The sequence below is a fragment of the Hirundo rustica genome, chromosome 3, assembly GCF_015227805.2.
Source record: "Hirundo rustica isolate bHirRus1 chromosome 3, bHirRus1.pri.v3, whole genome shotgun sequence".
NCBI classification, from domain to species: Eukaryota; Metazoa; Chordata; class Aves; order Passeriformes; family Hirundinidae; genus Hirundo; species Hirundo rustica.
The window spans coordinates 113,999,378-114,016,783 of NC_053452.1; the positions used below are offsets into that span (position 1 = coordinate 113,999,378).

Here is a 17,406-nt window from a genome sequence, read left to right on the forward strand (position 1 = left end):
GGGTCTCTAATTCGAGGGCACTGTGGTCAGAAATGCAAGTGTACACACAAATACACATAATAAAATAAATTGCTTCATTCAACACTTACCTGCAGGTGCCTTTGTTTTGTTAAGGTTCTTAGGCTTGCGTTTCCTCGTCTGAATTCCCTCTTTTCTCATGGCTAAAGGCCTTGGGACCTGTGGATCCAAATAGAAAAGCGCATCGGTTTCTGAATGTCCTTGAGGTCATCTAAGAGAACATGATTCCAGTTCTAACTTGTGGTCGAGCTGGTTTAATTGAAAGCAACAACAAGATGGAGCCCAAATTCCCTGGTCAAGAGAGATTCAAGATGTGCATCCAAACGGGAGTAAGAAGGCAGATCACACCATGGTATGGAGTGGTTTAGGGCCAGAAGGGAACTACAGCTCATCTGTTTGTGCTTCTGGCTTGGCTTTCTTACTAAGGTGGCTGAATTTATGTGGGAAGAACCTAGGCCTGGTTTTGTTAGGTTTTAAGACTTTTTTGCAAAGGGGACCTGATTAGCAAGTGGGAAATACCCAGCGTGCTCACCCCCTTGCAGGTATAAACATGACATGACCTTGAGGGCGACTAAACCCAAAAGGACAGCAGGAGGAACAGCTCCAGGAGAAGAACAGAGAGGCGTGTAAGGAATCCATCCCCCGGCCTGGTGCCGTGAACACCCTCCCACAGCAAGGATTTACCCCGTGGAGCTTCATGTAGAGCCCGCAGGCGTTGCAGACGGGCTCCCCCTCGGCGTTCCTGCGCCAGAGCGTGGTGGTCGTTGTGTGGCAGTTGGCACAGGAGAGTCCAACACGGCGGGATGCTGACTGCGAGGGGACAACAGAGCAAGGAAACACGTCAGCCCTGCAATGGCCTCACCAGCAGCGCCCCACATCCCAACCAGCTCGCTCCTCCACGCCTCAGGGTTCCCTCTCCTCTTGCCTCTCTTATTTCTCTGGATTTTTCTCTTTCCGCCCCTTTGCAGTTGTCCAGCTGCCTCTTTCTGCCCCTCTTGCCTTTCCACTGACTCCAGGAGGTTTCAGCTCTCCTGGGCCATCTCAGGTGGCTCCAGAGACATGAAATAGAATCATTAAGGTTGGAAAAGACCTCCAAGATCATCGAGTCCAACCTGTGACTGATCACCACTACCCAGCCCAGAGCACTGAGAGCCACATCCAGACCTTCCTTGGACCCCTCCAGAGATGGAGACTCCAAACCTCCCTGAGCAGCCCCTGCCAATGCCTGACCACTGTTTCAGTGAAGAAATTCTTCCTGATGTCCAACGTGAATCTTTCCTGGCACGGCTTGAGGTTCTGTTCTCTCCTCCTGTCCCTGTTTCCTGGCAGCAGAGCCTGACCTCCACCTGGCTGCACCCTCCTTTCAGGGAGTTGTGGAGGGCCAGAAGGTCCCCCCTGAGCCTCCTTCCTCCAGAATCCCACATCGCCCGAACAGAGCCCCGGATCTCCAGCAGCTCTAGTGGCAGCTTAGAGACCCCTTTGTGTGTACACCTACACTAAGGTGTCTGGATCTCAGGATCTCAGGTCATCCTGCCTTTGCCAGCTCCCAAGCCCTTCCAGGCATCGTGATTATCCCAAGAAAATGTTACCAATACCATAAATGTCCCATATTCCTTGCTGGCTTTGTGCTATGTTGCTCATAGAGCTCAAGGGGAAGATTTAAAAAAAAGAGAAGCTTCCAGCAGTATTTTCCTCCTCTCGATAAAGAGGGATAATTAATAGGAAGTCTCACTAACGCATTAGTGCAGGGAGCAGGCACAGCGTTCCTTTTCTGGATGAACTGGTTTAGTCAGGCTCAGAAGGCAACAGGAGAAAGCAACGGGCTTGAGGCCATATAAAATACAAGTTTTGAGCTGGGAAGCAGAGTGGGAGGTGGAGGAAGAAAAAGCCGCATCCTTCCACACCTGCCTGACTTTTCCCATCACCCTTCAGAGCTCAGGCCTTAGAGGGCAGTAAATGAGCGAGGGAAGGTCCCGTGTGCCGGGATGGGATCCTGCCGGGATCAGGCGGTGTCTGGAAAGGCGTTTCACGAGAGGGCGCTCGGTGCCCGCGGCTGCTGGCAGCGCTCCGGCTGCCGCTGTCGCTTTTGTCACTCGCAGGGGGCGGCTGGGTTTGGGCGCACACAGGGCTGCGAGACGCAAAGGGCAGGGCAGGGTGGGGATGGAGCCTCGTGGAAAACGAGGGGTGTGCAAACCTGGCTTTCAGGTGGCTGCTTTTAGCTCGGGTTCATGATAGTGGAACTTTAGGAAATCGTCGAATGTTGTAGGATCACAGAATTTTAAGGGGTTAGGAGAGATCTTAAAGCTCATCTCGTCCCACTCCCCTGCCGTGGGCAGGGACACCTTCACTGGACCAGGTTGCTCAAGGCCTTATCCAGCCCGGCTTTGAACACTCTCAGGGTTGGAGCCTCCCTGGGTAACTTATTCCAGTTTCACCACCTTCACAGTAAAAAAATTCTTCATAATATCTAAATTTCTCCTCTTTAAAGCTGTACCCATTGCTCCTTTCGTGCCACTCCAGTTCCTGATGAAGATTCATGGCTTCCCTGTCGGACACTTCAGATACTGGAGGAGGCTGTGAGGTCTCCACAAGACCTTCCTTTCTCCAGGCTGAACAGCCCAACTCTCTCAGCCTGTCCTGATGGACTCATGTCACTGGGGGCACAGAGACCTTCCCAAACCCCTCACCAAAACACGCAGGGAGCAGCAGATTATCAACACTGAGCTCACAGAATCATGGAATGGTTTGAGCTGGGAGAGGCCTTAAAGATCATCAAGTTCCATCCCCTGCTATTGGGCAGGGACACCTCCCACTATCCCAGGCTGCTCCAAGCCCTGTCCAGCCTGGCCTTGGACACTTCCAGGGATCCAGGGGCAGCCACAGCTTCTCTGGGCCCCCTGTGCCATGGCCTCACAACCCTCACAGGGAGGAATTTCTCCCTAATATCCCATCTAAATCTGCTCTGTCAGTTTGAAACCATTCCCCCTTGTCCTTCATCCTTGTAAATGTCTCTCCGTCTTTCCTACTGGCTTCCTTCAGGAAAGCTGCAATTAGGTCAACCCAAAGCCATCTCTTTTCCAGGCTGAACAATCCTGTTTCTGTCCCCCAGGCTCCTTGTGCATACCCCACCCTGACCCCTCAGGGTTTGGGATGCCCTGATCTGCCCTACAATAGGGGCTTCACCTCATCTGGGAGCAGAGTATCCAAAAAAAGTATCCAGAAAAGTCACCATGAAGTGAGAGGCTCACCCAGCAGTGACCAGGGACCCCTTGTGGATAAGAGAAGATGAACTGGTATTGTGCTGGACCTGGAAAGAGTTGCCATTCCTCCAAATATACCTGCAGTGATACTAAAGCAAAGACTGCCTCTTGCTGAACTGACACCACAGATCCCAAAGTCACCCTGTGTCCTACAGCCCCTTCCACTGCCTGGCTGAGTGTCTGGAGAACTGCTCCAGGCAGTACGAGATCTTGGAGTGTCCAAGCATGAGAAAATCTGTCTTGTTTTGAAAGTCTGGGCAGATGGAGTTGAAACACCCCTGCCATCTCCAGCTGGCCGAGATTTCTTTGCCTCCCCCTCACCCCAGGATGTGATCTTGACTTACCAGCCTCCTCTGGGGTTTGAACAGGGGCCGGTTGATGCCGTTCATCTTGTGGTAGAGCCCGCAGGCGTTGCAGAGGTAGTGCCCCGTGCCGTCCCTCCTCCACAGCGGGGTGGACATGGCCCCACAGTTGACACATTCTCGCCCCTCTGAATAATCATCAAAAAATTCTGCTGCCAGGATGGGAGAGAAGGGAAAAGACTTAGTTAATTACTTTTAATTGCTGCTCTGCTTCTCAGTTTAGCCCAGAAGGAACATTTCAAGAAATCACAAATACTCAGATTTTACAGCTTGCAAAAACAGCTCTTCTTTCCCCAAGGAAGCCCCCCTTGGGATTGTTGGGAAGAGGGACTCCTTTCCCTGCCATGGCTGCTGGACTTCTGTGGCAGCAGGGATGTGCTGGGACACGGATACCAGGAGACAGAAATAGAAACCTTTCCCTTCTGCTCTGACATTATCCAATTTTTGAGACTGGCCATAGCCAGGACCAGCAGATCGGGGCAGGCGAACAACCCTGGTTACCATCAAGGCAGATTCCTGAGACCATGGATAAACACAAACCCCACAGAGCAGAACTGCCCAGAGGTCAGGCAGCTGCATCTCAGCTGGGTGGACAAAACCATTCCATGTGCCCTGCTCCCCTGGGAATGCTCCTCACCCAGCCCCTCTGCTGGGGGGAATGGCTGCAGAGAGCCAAGGGGAGGCTGGTGTGCCTTCACCCCATTCTCTGCACGTAAACATCTCCTGAGTTACAGGAATCCACATGTACAACGTGAAGGTTCCCTGCCCAATGGAAGGAGGTTGGAAATGGATGGTCTTTAAGGTCCCGTCCGATCCAAACCATTCCATGGTTCTGGAATTCAAACTCCAGCTCAGGCTGACAGCCAACAGGGATTGTTGGGAATTCATGTGTGTTAGAGGCTCAGCTTTTGACGGAAATCTGTACTGTGTTTGATGCCACACTCCAGGGCTTGCTGCATTCACCCACTGCCTCCCTGGTACGTCCTGCACTGGGGCTCAGCTGCAGCTGGGATGGGAGGGACAAGTGGGCATGGAGTGATAGGAAAAGGGGGAATGCCTTTAAACTGACAGACTGCAGGGTTAGATCAGGTGTTTGGAAAAAATTCTTCCCTGTGAGGGTGGGGAGGTCCTGGTACAGGTTTCCCAGAGAAGCTGTGGCTGTTCCATCCCTGGAAGCGTCCAAGGCCAGGCTGGATGCAGCTTGGAACAACCTGGGATAGTGGAAGGTGTCCCTGCCCATGGCAGGGGCATGGAATGAGGTGAGTTCTAAGGTCCCTTCCAACCCAAACCATTCTGCCACTCTCTGAACCGCCCTGGGCTGGACCAATCCAGTCCCTCCAGCTGTGGCAGGACCAGGAGGTTCAGAGGTCAGCACAACACAGCTCAAATGCCTCATCCTTTGGAGAGACACAGCTCACTCCCGTTCCATACAAACCCTTCCAGAAACCAGGAACATCACTGTGTTTTTTGCTTGTCCACCTGTTTTTTACACAAAAATCTCGACTTCCTGCTGGAAGACAATTGTTCCCCAAGGAGTGAACTGACAAAATTTGGCTTCTTGCTGAGCTGTGCCTCAGTCCCATGTGGATTTTCGGATGTCTAGCAAGGGTTATGTTCAGACATGACCTTATTTTCTCTTTTCCCCTGACTATTTTTGGAAAATCTGCAGGAAACTGCACAACCGTGAAGCTGAAAAAAAATAATGAAGTGGCGCCAGTTAACAGGGAAAAATATTCATGTGACTCTAATTCTCCCTAAAAAATCTGGCCAAAAATGGCAGGAGATTACACCATGTGCCTGTGGGGAAATGGTAGAGAGCAGTAATTTGTTGTGCTCAAGCAGCTCTGGAGCCAGAAAAGCAGGAATCCAGTATCTCCCTAGCAGTTTAGGAAAATCTCATTACCCTGGAGCAGTTCTGGTGGTTTCAAAGAGATGGGAATCCCTCCAGGCGATTTTTGTCCACATGGATTCAGTGACACCATAACTCTCACTTTCCCCCTTAAAATGACAATTGAGTCACAGCCAAAATCTAAATCAAATAAACTTCCTTAAAAAGAGAAGGGACTGGAACAGCTGGTCAGGAAAGAACTCGTTTCCTTGAAAAATCTCAAGAAAGGAAAACATTTCACTTTTTTTTTTTTTCATCTTAGAAGTTGTTGAGGTTTTTGATTATAATTTTCCAAAGAAAATGCCAAAGTATTTTCACAGTATTTTTTTTCCTGTAAAAAATACCTTCTTCTTAGAAAGTAATTCAGTACAGAGTTGTGGACATAATCCAGGGAGAATTTAGCAGAGCTGAGGTAATCAAAAGGTGACAGTTAAAACTTGAGTGATTTGAGTTGTGCCTGTGACTAATTACAAAATATGATCTTTCTTGGAGATTTTTCCACCAGGAAACCAAAATATGAAAGTTTTTAATCAAAGACAAAGGAGAAAATTCCTAACAGTCCCTCGGAAATATTAAGAATTGAGCTAGTTCTTGAATAAGAAGGTCCCTCAAAAAAATGTCAAGTATGGATATATTTCTGATTAAAAAAAATATAAGTCTCCTATCTTCTAGCAATAAATAATTTGTTACCAAATGCTGAGTGTTATTTCCCAGGAGTGGGACACCCAGCTCCAGTGCCACATTATTCTCAGCGTTGGTTTCTCATCCAAAAAAACCAGTGCAAACCTGCCTTGAGACCTGCTCCCCTTTTCCGCCTGCATTGGACTGATATTCTTCCCTATTTCTTTGGCGCCTTTGGGTTGGGTTTGGCATTTTTTTTCCCAGTTTCCATGGGATTAGGACTGGAACGTCTCTCTCAAGAGGGTTCCATAGAATCACAGAGTGGTTTGGGTAGGAAAAGACCTTAAAGCCCATCTCATTCCAGACCCCTGCCATGGGCACGGACACCTTCCACTATCCCAGGTTGCTCCAAGCCCCATCCAAACTTTAACCAGTTGAAGTTTCCAAAAGTTCCCTTCTGCTTCAGTGGCAACAACATTTGTGAGACTTTCCCCTCACAGCTGCAGGCAAAGGTGATCCTTGTGAACATTCATAAGCAGGAATCATTGGTGTTTGAGGAAGGAAGGGTCAGACTTTGTTCCCAGGGGACACCGAGGCTCGACGCGATGGGTGGCTCTCCCTAATCACGGCCCATATCAGATGGGTGTGTCCCCTCTGGGCACCACCCAGTGCTGAGTCAGATGACACTGGTGGAGTGCGACCTCATTCAAAACATTCCTGCAGCCCTGGCAGAGCAGGGCGAGCTCCTTGGCCTAGGGAGATATCACCTGGAGGAGAGATATCTTCACCTGCTTCGAAGAATTCTTTGGGATGGCCCAGAAGGTGTCTTGGGAACTACTGGATGTTGGCTTAGAGATGATGATATGGGCTTGGTGTGTGTCATTTATTGAACAAAGGGTGTTTGGGCCCTGAGGAAGTGGGAAATAAGGAGCTGGATTTGTTTCTAGAATAAATTATATTTTTACAATTATTATTTTGTGTATATAGAAAATGAATAAATATATAAAATTTCACAGCATCTCTAAAGTCTAGGCTGAAGTTGCCGAGGGGTGCTTTCTGAGCTGTCCTTCTGGCCACACATGCCCCCTGCTCTGAAAAACCCTGGAGATCTACAAAACAATGAGAAAATATCACCTGAAGATCTGCAGCCTGTGCAGTTTGATGTGGGTGGGTGTCCAGAACCCAGGAAACCAAAATGTTCCCAGGGCTCAGAGCCCACAGGACCCAGGATCTACCATCAGGCTGAGCTAAATTGGGCATGGAGGTCACCGGGCTCCAAATGCACTAATTGTTTAATTTATCACTGTTATTAATAATGGGGATTCAGGAGACTCCCCAGGAAAAAGCAGCAGTGTTTCCTTGGCTTCTGGCTCAGGGCTGGAGCTCTAAATCCTGGCGTTATGAGATCCCCTGACACTTATTCCTTGTACTTTGCAGCCGAGAAAGGAAACGTTTATTCAGGCAGCAAATGGTCCGAGCGGCTCCCAGAGGGCCCTGAACAATGAGGGGGGAAGGAAAGGCTCCCCCAGTCCCACTCAGGGCAATAATTTCCGTTCTGTGGCACAGGAGCCGCTGCCTGATAATGGAGATTTATGGGTCCATCCGGTGACCTCTGTAATGGCCTTTCTGCTGGAAAGATTTACACCCTCTCCCGAAGCCAGGTACAGCCAGCACTGGGACAGGGTTGAGGAAAGGATTTGCTGATCAGGCTGAGAAGGACATCAGCCCACGGCTGGGGGAGCCTCGTGTGTGCTGAGTGGCCTCATCTCCCTCTTTGAATGTTCAGCTTCCCCACGTGCCTTGGCCAAGCCCTTATCTTGTATCTTGGGATCATTCGGTCCTTTTTATTAGCTGGGTCCCTGGTGTTGACTAATACTGATGGCCTTCTACTTAATTCTTCATAAAACCCTGCCTTTAGTCAATGAAGGAGCTTCTCACATGAAAGCAGATCATGAAATCTCACTGAATGAGAGTGGAGAGAATGGATGAATGAGAGTGGAGAGAATGGATTGTGTCCCGTGCCTATCGTGGTCATCAGCTTGCTGTGTAAAATGAGATTTTTTTTTTCCCCTCACATCTACTGTTCACGAGCACTGCAAGGTCCCCAGGGCAGGAAATGTCACTTTTGTGTTGCACAACAGCCTCCTAATCTTGGGTGAGGCCTTGAGTACGCTCATGTCAGAAATACTTTCCACAATGGGACATCCAGTTCCCAGGAAGCCAGCAGTGACTCCTGAGTGGGGCACGGGGGTCCAGTAGGGAAAAAAGAATTCTTGGATGTGGCCCTTCGTGACACTTGGTCGTTGGGAGGGGTCCTTCACATCCACTGAGATCGACCTGTACGGACAATGCTGGGGTCATCAAAAAAGCAGATTGGGGCTTGCCCTGCCAGCCCACACCTCCAGCACCTCCGGCTCACCAAAGGTCTGAGGAATTTTGCCTTCCCAAATAGGAGAACCAGATACCCACTTGCAACTCAAGCCTGGAGAGTGGCTTGAACTGCCTTCTTTCCACCCTCTCTGCAAAACCCAACTCTGCCAGCCTGGCACTACATCCATTCCTAAGTCCAGACCTTTCAGCTTTGCTTTAGCAACCCATCCCTGGAAGTGTCCAAGGCCAGGTTGGAGGGGGATTGGAACAACCTGAGGCAGTGGAAGGTGTCCCTGCCCATAGCAGGGGGTGGAACTGGATGAGCTTTAATGTTCCTTCCAACCCAAACCATTCTGTGATTAAATCTGTTTGCATCAGAGATCATCTTGAATGCATAAACCTGATGGACCAGGACCCTAGGAATGATAACAGAAAAAAGAAGGATTTTGAATCCTTCAGTTCAGAGCCATCATCCAATTTATGAATTTCACTTCCCAAACCATCCTGTGGAAGGGGACAAAGAGCCCTCCCTACCCTGGTTTGGGTCAGACCCTCCTGCATGAGAAACAACGAGGTTGTCTTCTACTTCCCTCCTGCCCCCTCCTGCCTTCACCCTCTCTGGATGGAAAGAGACTTCCATTAATATAGCACTGGAGTTTTGTTTACAGCTGGAGAGATATTTGATATCAACAGTTCCCCCTGCAGAAGTGTCTTCTCAACCCAATGAAGCAACTCAGCAAAGGAGGAACTGTCCTTCAAACACAGCCAGGCCACTTACAGGCTCTAAACAGAGCCTGAGAGCAGTTTTCCCAGCAGAGAAGCAGTTTCCTAAAACAATTTGTTATGATAAGAGGTGAGAGCCACGATCCTGTGTATACACAAACCCCAAATGGACTCTCAGGGGCACTCGCAGCTGAGGCAAAGGACATGGACACCCTGGAATCCCACCCAGGACACCCTCACCTTGTGCTTCAAGGAACAGCCAGAACAGCATGGCAGGGGAAACAGGATTTACCATTCTGAGCCACTTGGTCTCAAATCCCAAAACTGTTCCCATTAAAAAGGGGCAGTTAGGAAATCCTTCCTACTCTTCAAGCCTTTTGGTGTCCTTTAAACCAGCATTTTGCTGCAGCTAGAGGAGCTGAAAGTCTTATCTTCTATTTCTTTGGAATGGGTTGAGGTGTTTCCATGAATTGCATGATTCCAGAAGTTGAAGTTTCAAAGGGAAATATCCACCCAAAGGTTTCTGGTCAGATCACAGCCCAGTTAAAAGTGCTGGTTGGTCCAGGATTGTGGCAGAGGAGGGAAAAAAAGAGGAGAGACAAAAGAGGAATGGGCAGAGAGTGACTGCAAATTTTAAAAGCACAAATTTATTCGTGGAAGAGCTCTGTAGCCAAAGAAATGCTGTCAGTGAGCCTTCCCTTTGTCCATGGGGACATCACCAGCTTGGCACACAGGCCGGGATCAGAAAGTGTGGATGGAGCTAATGGAGCCAAGGGTGTTTCTGTAAAAACAGGTTTCGTTCATTGGCTTCTCCACCTCTGCTCCCTCTTCTCTTCCTGTTTCCTCTCAGACAGAATTTGGGGAAAATTCACGCAGGGTTTAAGAGATTAATGGGATCCAAACACCGGGAGAGCGGGACAGTGCGGGTCTGAGCAGTGCCCATCACTGGGGTGGGTGCTGTGGGAACGTGGCTCCCTGCTCTCCCTGCTCTGGATTGACAGAAGGCATCACCCGTGTGACTGAGGACCTGCAGGAAATGGGGAACCAAGTAAATTCCCCACACTTAGCCAGAAACACGGTTTCAAGCAAAAAGCATCATTGTGCAGCCTCACAGAAATGGCCTGATGCCATCCCAGAAAGTTTTAGGGTTTATCTGACACATCTATGGTGCAGAAAATGGCTGTGTACCCAGCTAGCTGCCTGGGCCAAGCAGCTTTCCCTCCAAAAACATAAAGACCCTACTTATTGCTGAGGAGACATTCACCCTACAGTCTGGCTTCCCAGAAGGCAAAGAAATCTGCTTTTTCCCCGGCTTCGCGAAACACCACGGCGAGACATTTCCCGTGCAACCCTTCCCAGGCCAAATGTTTCACGTCAAGGCAAAGGGAACATTGTGTCCCTCCCCTGCAGCACTCCCTGCTCTGCCTGCAGCAAGCCAAGGTCTGTGGCACACACCATTGCCAGCAGCCAGGAATACTCCTTTCCTTCGTGGCTGTGTATTCCGCGCTTTGAAGGACGGGAGAGGTGGAAGCAGCCAAAGGACCAGCTGAGCTCATGTGCAGGAGGGCCAGCATGGGAAGGTTGGGCAGATTCTGGGCCTGGCTTGGAGTTCAGTCTTGGCTCTGCAATAGAATGCCCTTGAGCAAGGCTTTTCATCTCGTGGTGACGCTGTCCTTTCCCCATGACAAGGAGTGACACTGGAGGGGGCCAAGAGGACAACTCTCAAAAGCCACAGCTGGAGACAAGAAATGGATGGAAGAAGGGTGGGTGGGAACAAGCTGGATTCCTCCAAATTGGATCTAAACAGTATTTTCGGAAGGGGCAGGAGCTGAGGGAATGGCTTACCTGGTTGCTTGGAAAAGCAGTGACAGCTCTCCAGCGCACCAAAACCACCACAGCCCAAACCATCCAGCTCTGTGGCTGTCCCAGAGCTTGGTGGAGAGAGAGTCCACACGCAGTCTGAAGGACCATGTCCCACATCCCAAAGGTGCACAGCCTGCTCTGAAGGAGGCAGGAATGCAGACATCCTTGAGGGTCTTTTGGTGGGAGCGTCTTGGCCACCTCTTTGAGAACGACCTGGTGTCCAGCAGCAACTTCTGCTGACTGTCAAGTTGTGCCTGAGTGAACTCCCACCCACCAAAGTGGCCTCCCCTTCCTTACTCCTCCTTGCAGTTCTTACACTTGTAAATATCTGAGGCTCCTCTGATAAACAGGAGATTCCTCCGCTTATCGACTGTCCAAATATTTTTTAACAAATCTCAGATTAGCATGGAGAGCCCAGGGAATGGGCAAGATGGGGTCAGCCACAGCCTGGGGTCTGCTTGGCAGGAGGCACCTGGAAATGGTCTTTCTCTCTTTTGACAAAGAAAAAAAAGAGCCACAGCCTTGCCCTGCTTGAAATCTGGCCCATCTCCAAGTGGATGTGCCTGTCAAGAGACTCTTTGATGGCCTCAGGGAAAGGACAGTGAGGAAAAAATGAAGAGGATCAGAAAAGCTTGGGATTTACAGTGCCATGTTCCCTCCTGGGCAGCTGTTTCTGAGTTGGGAACGGGTAATGGATCATGTGCAGCCGTTCCTGGTGTCCCCACAGGAGACCACGAGCAGGTGTGCTGTGGAGCCCTGCCAAGCTGCTGCTCCGTGGTGGAGGCATGGGAATTGTCCTTATGGCTGTGGGGTAACTGGTGAACCAGGGCCAGTTACTGGTTAGGTGGTGAAGCCTGACCCTAAGCCCAGCCAGCAGTCTGGCCTTGTTCAAATGTTCTGAGACCCCAATCACATTCAAACAAACTTCCAGGAGACGCTGGGCTCAGGCTGAGATGGTCTGTGCTTGGACACAGCCAGGGGCTAACAATCATCACAGAATATCCTGAGCTTGAAGGGATCCACAAGGATCACTGAGGCCAGCTCCTGCCTCTGCACAGGACAACCCCAAGATGATTCTCCACCAGTGATGGGAGATTATGATCCATTGGGTTTTCATTTGGAGATGGGGGAATGTCCATCCTTGAGCATCCCAAAGCCTCATCCACATGCTCTCAGCCACTGCTAAAGTGATTGTCCTGCTAGGGATCTTAAAGCATGTGTTTCTACAATCCTACAACTCCAGAAACTCTAAGTTTGGGATGGGTTTGTTTTTTTGGTTTTTTTCCCCAGATCGGGAGGACAGACATTTATCCAAAGCAAAGCAAAATCTTTCTTGTCGGAATACAATAAATTGTATTATTGTTATTATGTGTGTGTGCATGTGGTATACATATATATAAACATATATATTTGTATATATACAGATAGCATGTCCTAGAATCACAGAAAGGTTTGGGTTGGAAAGGATCTTAAACATCATTTAGTTCCAGACCCTCTTCCATAGGCAGGGATGCCTGGGATGTCCTTGAGAATGCGATTGTAGCAAGTTAGGAATCATGTCCAATCAATTCCTTATGGTTTTGCCATTAAAAATATTATTATTCTGTAATAATATGTTCGTATAGAACTGAGCTATATAGAATGGCGTGTGCATATATATTTTTATATATATGTGCACAAACGCACACACACACACATTATATATATATTAAAAACCTCATGTATAAAACATATATGATATATTAAACCCCCTCACTTTGTAATTATAAAACATGTCAATACCATGTGTAGGAATATATGGAATATGTAGGACTGCTCTGCATGTCCAATCCCTCCCTGAGCATAGCAGCACCGAGCAGTACTGACATATCCAAACCCCTGTTCTAATTTCTCTGATTTAGACACAGGCTCTGCCTCCAATTCGGAGCTGTCCCACTGATAAATCCTGCTCAGAGGAGCTGCACCAGCACAAGCCAGGCCAGATCCCGTCCTCCCAGCGGGACTCCAGCCAGGGACAAACAAAAAGGTGTTTACTACGGCTCATCACGTTAGAGGGGACAGTGAGTTTGTCTAACCCCTGGCCCTTCTCTTTTCCTCTTTTATTAGTTATTCTGGACGTTAAGTCAACTCAGCCCCCGAGCGGGGCGGGAGGAGGGGATGATAAAGCATCTGCAAAGGTCACTTCGCAGCCCAGGCCAATAAAACGGCAGGTACCAAACTTATCAGGGCCGCATATAACTTGCAGTTTTTCTAACTCAATTGATTGGACTTTTTATCTAAAATAACAGGCATTACAAGATAGGCGAAAGTCGAGATAAGGAGGAAAATTGAGTAGGACTCGAATCAAGATCAGCCTGGGGACAGGTTCAAACTCCCACACCTGCCCCAGAGGAATCAATGAAAGTTTCTTGGCGCCGTCCGCTCGTTTTGAAACGCTGCTGAAGTTGGGTGAACTTTGAGACCGCGGCGTTTATTCTGTGATTATAATTAACCTGCTCACCCGTTGTTATTGATTTGTGTGGAGGGAGGTGGCAGAGCCTGACTGGGATGTGGGTTTGGGAAGAGAAGTTCTTGGGGAGAGCAGGCAAGAGTGAGACTCTTCCCCGGCTCGAGGATTTCACCCTCCTCCTTATGGCCCTCCTTATTTTGGGAAGTGAAAAGACCCTCGAGCCCAGATCTTCATGTCCAGAGGGGCAGGATAAATTACAGCATCACTCATCAGTCCCAGGGAAGTAATGAAGGACTGAAACATGGGAAAAGTCATGCCCAGGATCCAGAGCATCATGCCAGCCCAGGGGAGTGTGAGGAAGAGACATCCCCCCCCCACCCCAAACCAGCTGCCCCTCTCGTGCTCCACACCACCCAGGCATGTCCCAACCCAGAGTCCTTCCCAGCAGCCAGCCCCCTGGCCAGGCAGCCCCTGGGGCCAGCACTCCCTTCCCAAAATAATCTCAGACATCTGGGACCACACGTCATTCGGAGGAGCCCTGATGTCTGGGGCTCAGGGCCTCAATGATTTCTTTTTTTTTTTTTTTTTAACAACTCCAGCTCTGCGAGCCCTGGATGTTGAAAAATGGTGGCTCCCTGGCACGCAAATCCAAGAGCCTGGCTTGGAAACTCATAGGAGTTTAAATAATAAATATTAGGGGGTGGGGGGTTTGCCTCATCTAGGATTTCAGCATGAAGGAATCAGGGTTTTCCAGCCTCTCCCTTGTCCAGGAAAGCTGTTCTTTCCCTTTCTGAAAGAGCAGAGCCTGCCATATGATAACAGGACTCCGGAAGCTGGAGCTTGAAGGAAAATTGAGGAGCACCAAAGCACAAGGGCTGGCAACAGCCAGGGATGGGAAGCTGGGAATCCAGCAAGAGGGAGATGTCTCATTAACTGTCTGGAGGTGTTTGCAGAGCCGAAGAAGGCCCTTGAGGTCAGAGGACAACCTGGAATTTGCTTAAACATTATGGACACAGGGAGCTCCATGTGGAAAAACCAGGGAGAATTAGCAAAATCTTGCTTGGAGGGACTGGTGTGGTCTCCTTCCCTCTCCCTGCTTCATCTCTGCCTCCAAATTTGGGGTTTAAACTTTTAGGAGAGTCTGACGGCAATGGGAACCCAGCCCCATCCCAGCTCCCTGTAAATCCACAGCACTGGAAGCATTCTCCAGCGGAAAAGGGCTGAGCTCTGGAAAGAGAGCAGGAGCAGGGAGCGGCATCCCACCACGGGACCTCTCCTGAAATGCTCCCCCGGCAGACACCAACTTAATTCCCAGGGATTAGGAGGAAGCATTTCCAGGCAGTGATTTTGTTATCCCAGATTTAGAAGCAATCCAGTACCAGTCCCTGGTGGAGACGGGAGATCAGCCCTGTGGGATCCCTCGTCCAGCTGCCCTCACCCCACCTCTGCTGGAAAAATTATTAATTTTTGGCTTTCCAGGAGTTATTTCTTTTACTCTTTCACAAACAAAATCAATTTCCGAGTCTCTCCCAAGGCTGGTGTGAGCGGTTCGAGCCCAGCTGGCTCTGATAAGGGGCTCACAAGCCTTAGAGGTGACTAAAAATAAATTAAAAAAAAAATCATTAATTCCTTCATGCTGCAGCATATAAACAAAGTGGACACTTCTCAGGAAAAAAAGGAAGGTCCCACTGGATTTTGGGGTTTCACCTCCCTGTAAATTCCTATGTAATTTGCAGTGGGCTGAGTTTCTTCCCTATGGAATCTCTTTGCACGGCCCTGATCCTGCACCAGCTCCCAGTGAACCGCTTTATGCTTTAAATCAGGGATGGCTTCAGCTCTGAACAAGGAACGTGGATATTTTTGAGGTTGTTTTTTAATTTGTCACAGTCCATACAGAATCTGTTTTATAGGGGATGGCTGATCCTAAAAACCTGAGCAGATTTGGCCTTAGAAAGACGCAGAAAGCAAAAAGACATTGGAAATACCCAACTTGCTCCACCCGAGCAAAGACTTCATTCTATTACCAGGTATCCACCTCATTAAGCAAAAAACCCCTCTGTGCCAGCAAATTATTGAGAAAAAAATTAATCGCTGGGCACTTCTTGGAACAGAAAAAATAATTTTCGCTTGCAGTTGACGCTGCCCCAAATTTGGCTTTAAAATACAGGTCTTGCCAAAACCCCAAAGCTGAAACATTTCAGCGCTGATGGCGGGGCCAGATCTGCATCCAGCTTGGAAAATCTCTGCCTGGCTCTTCTTTTGGAGCAGACCCAGCACCCACCAGTTCTTTTTTTGGGGGATGAGAAAATCCAGCTCGAGCTTATCGTATTGAAAAAGAAATCGCCGCCGAGCACCGCGAGCGTTTAAAAAGGTGCAAGAGCGCGGGGAATGCTGCAATCTCAATGTACCACACAGCAAGGAGCGCCTGGAAAAAAGGGGGAAAAAAAGCCAAAAAAAAAAAAAGAAAAAAAAAACGGAAAAAGATGGGAAAAAACCCAACATTTTTCGAGTAGGTTTGAAAACACTGGCTTTTTCAAAAGAGCCTTTAATGCCAGTCTTGCCAACGGTGATGGAATTATTTCTGAGGGCTGTCACGCAAGTGCAAGCGTCCGTGTGTGAAAAGACCTCAGTGCTCAGGCCTGGCAGATAATTGGGTTTAATTTGTCATTACAGATGTATTTACAGCCCGGGCCCGGTCACCGTGACCGATGATGTGGGGAAGACTTGGAAAGGCAGGAGAGGTTTTCATATTTTGCCACAATGTGGGATCTGATCCTAGACATCTGCAAGAGTTCTGTCCCATGAAGGAGAAAGACCAGTTTTTCATAATTTTTTTTTTAAAAACTTAATCCCACCCTATAATGAAATTTGCTTCCATAATTTGGGTTAATTTGGGAGTACAGAGCAAATTCTCACCTATTTCCCTGATTATTTAAGCAGCGTTTCACACTCGCACACCAAAGGCGAATTTACGCCTTCCTGCCAGACGGCAGCGCGGATTCCAACCCGCCGACAAGGTGAATATTTGGCATTTCTAGATATTCCCATCTCCCTTTTTGCAATCCTGCAGGCATAATTACACACATTCCCACTCCAAAGCGACGCAGACCTGTAACAACCCAGCCTGGCCATTACAACCAAAGGGTTTTGGCAGCGTAATCACATTTTTCGGGATCCCACGTCCCCGAAACCTGCAGCCAGCTCAGCAAAAATCTGCATTTCTGCCTTTCCCTCCCAGCATCAGCCAAACTTTCTTTTCTAAGCCTATGGATTGAGCACTTGAGGTAGATTCCCACCTGGTTTTGCAGCCAGCAATGAGCCCCAATGGGGAAGCAGACTCTTTATTAAGTTTTTTATAGTTGTGTTTCAGAAGCCTTGAGGGAGCCAAGATTTCAGCTTCCTCTGTCCCGTGAATCCCCAGGAGCATCACCGAGCACGGAAAGGTCCCTCAAAATCCCATTTCTGCACCTTCTTTTCAATAAGGAAATTGCAGGAAAGGAAGGACATGCCAGGCTGGTGTGCAGATTTGGGAATAAAACCTCTCAAAGTTGATATATTTGCATTCCTTTTCTTTTTCCTATGCTTGCAAAGCTCCACAGGGCTCAAGGAGCAAAAGTTTCAACCCAAAGCCCTGTGCTGATGAGAAACAAAACTTCTGAAGGTTTTGGGACAACACAATCAAAAATTTTAATTAAATTTTCCTTAAAATTGCACCTTTATTTTAATAACACCTGCAAATATCCTCCCCCAGAAATAACAGGCTGCCAACCTTCAGGCACACAAAATGCCACTTTTTCACCCAGCTTGGAATTTTATTTGCTGTTGGGTGCTTTGTTGGTGGGGGTTTTTTTT

General features: G+C 48.7%; 1 protein-coding gene across 2 annotated transcripts in view; it reads right to left on the bottom strand.

The window, feature by feature from the left end:
• GATA4 (GATA binding protein 4) overlaps positions 1–17,406 on the bottom strand; it is a 28,807-nt gene that overhangs the window by 5,657 nt on the left and 5,744 nt on the right. The window contains exons 2-4 of one of the 2 annotated variants that reach the window (XM_040058482.2): positions 3,623–3,789; positions 703–828; positions 90–177 (exon numbers count right to left, since the gene is read on the bottom strand). In XM_040058482.2, coding sequence (XP_039914416.1) covers positions 90–177; positions 703–828; positions 3,623–3,789 — 381 coding nt within the window. Of the gene's footprint in view, positions 1–89; positions 178–702; positions 829–3,622; positions 3,793–17,406 lie in introns of both variants that reach the window. The other variant, XM_040058479.2, reaches the window with a different exon arrangement.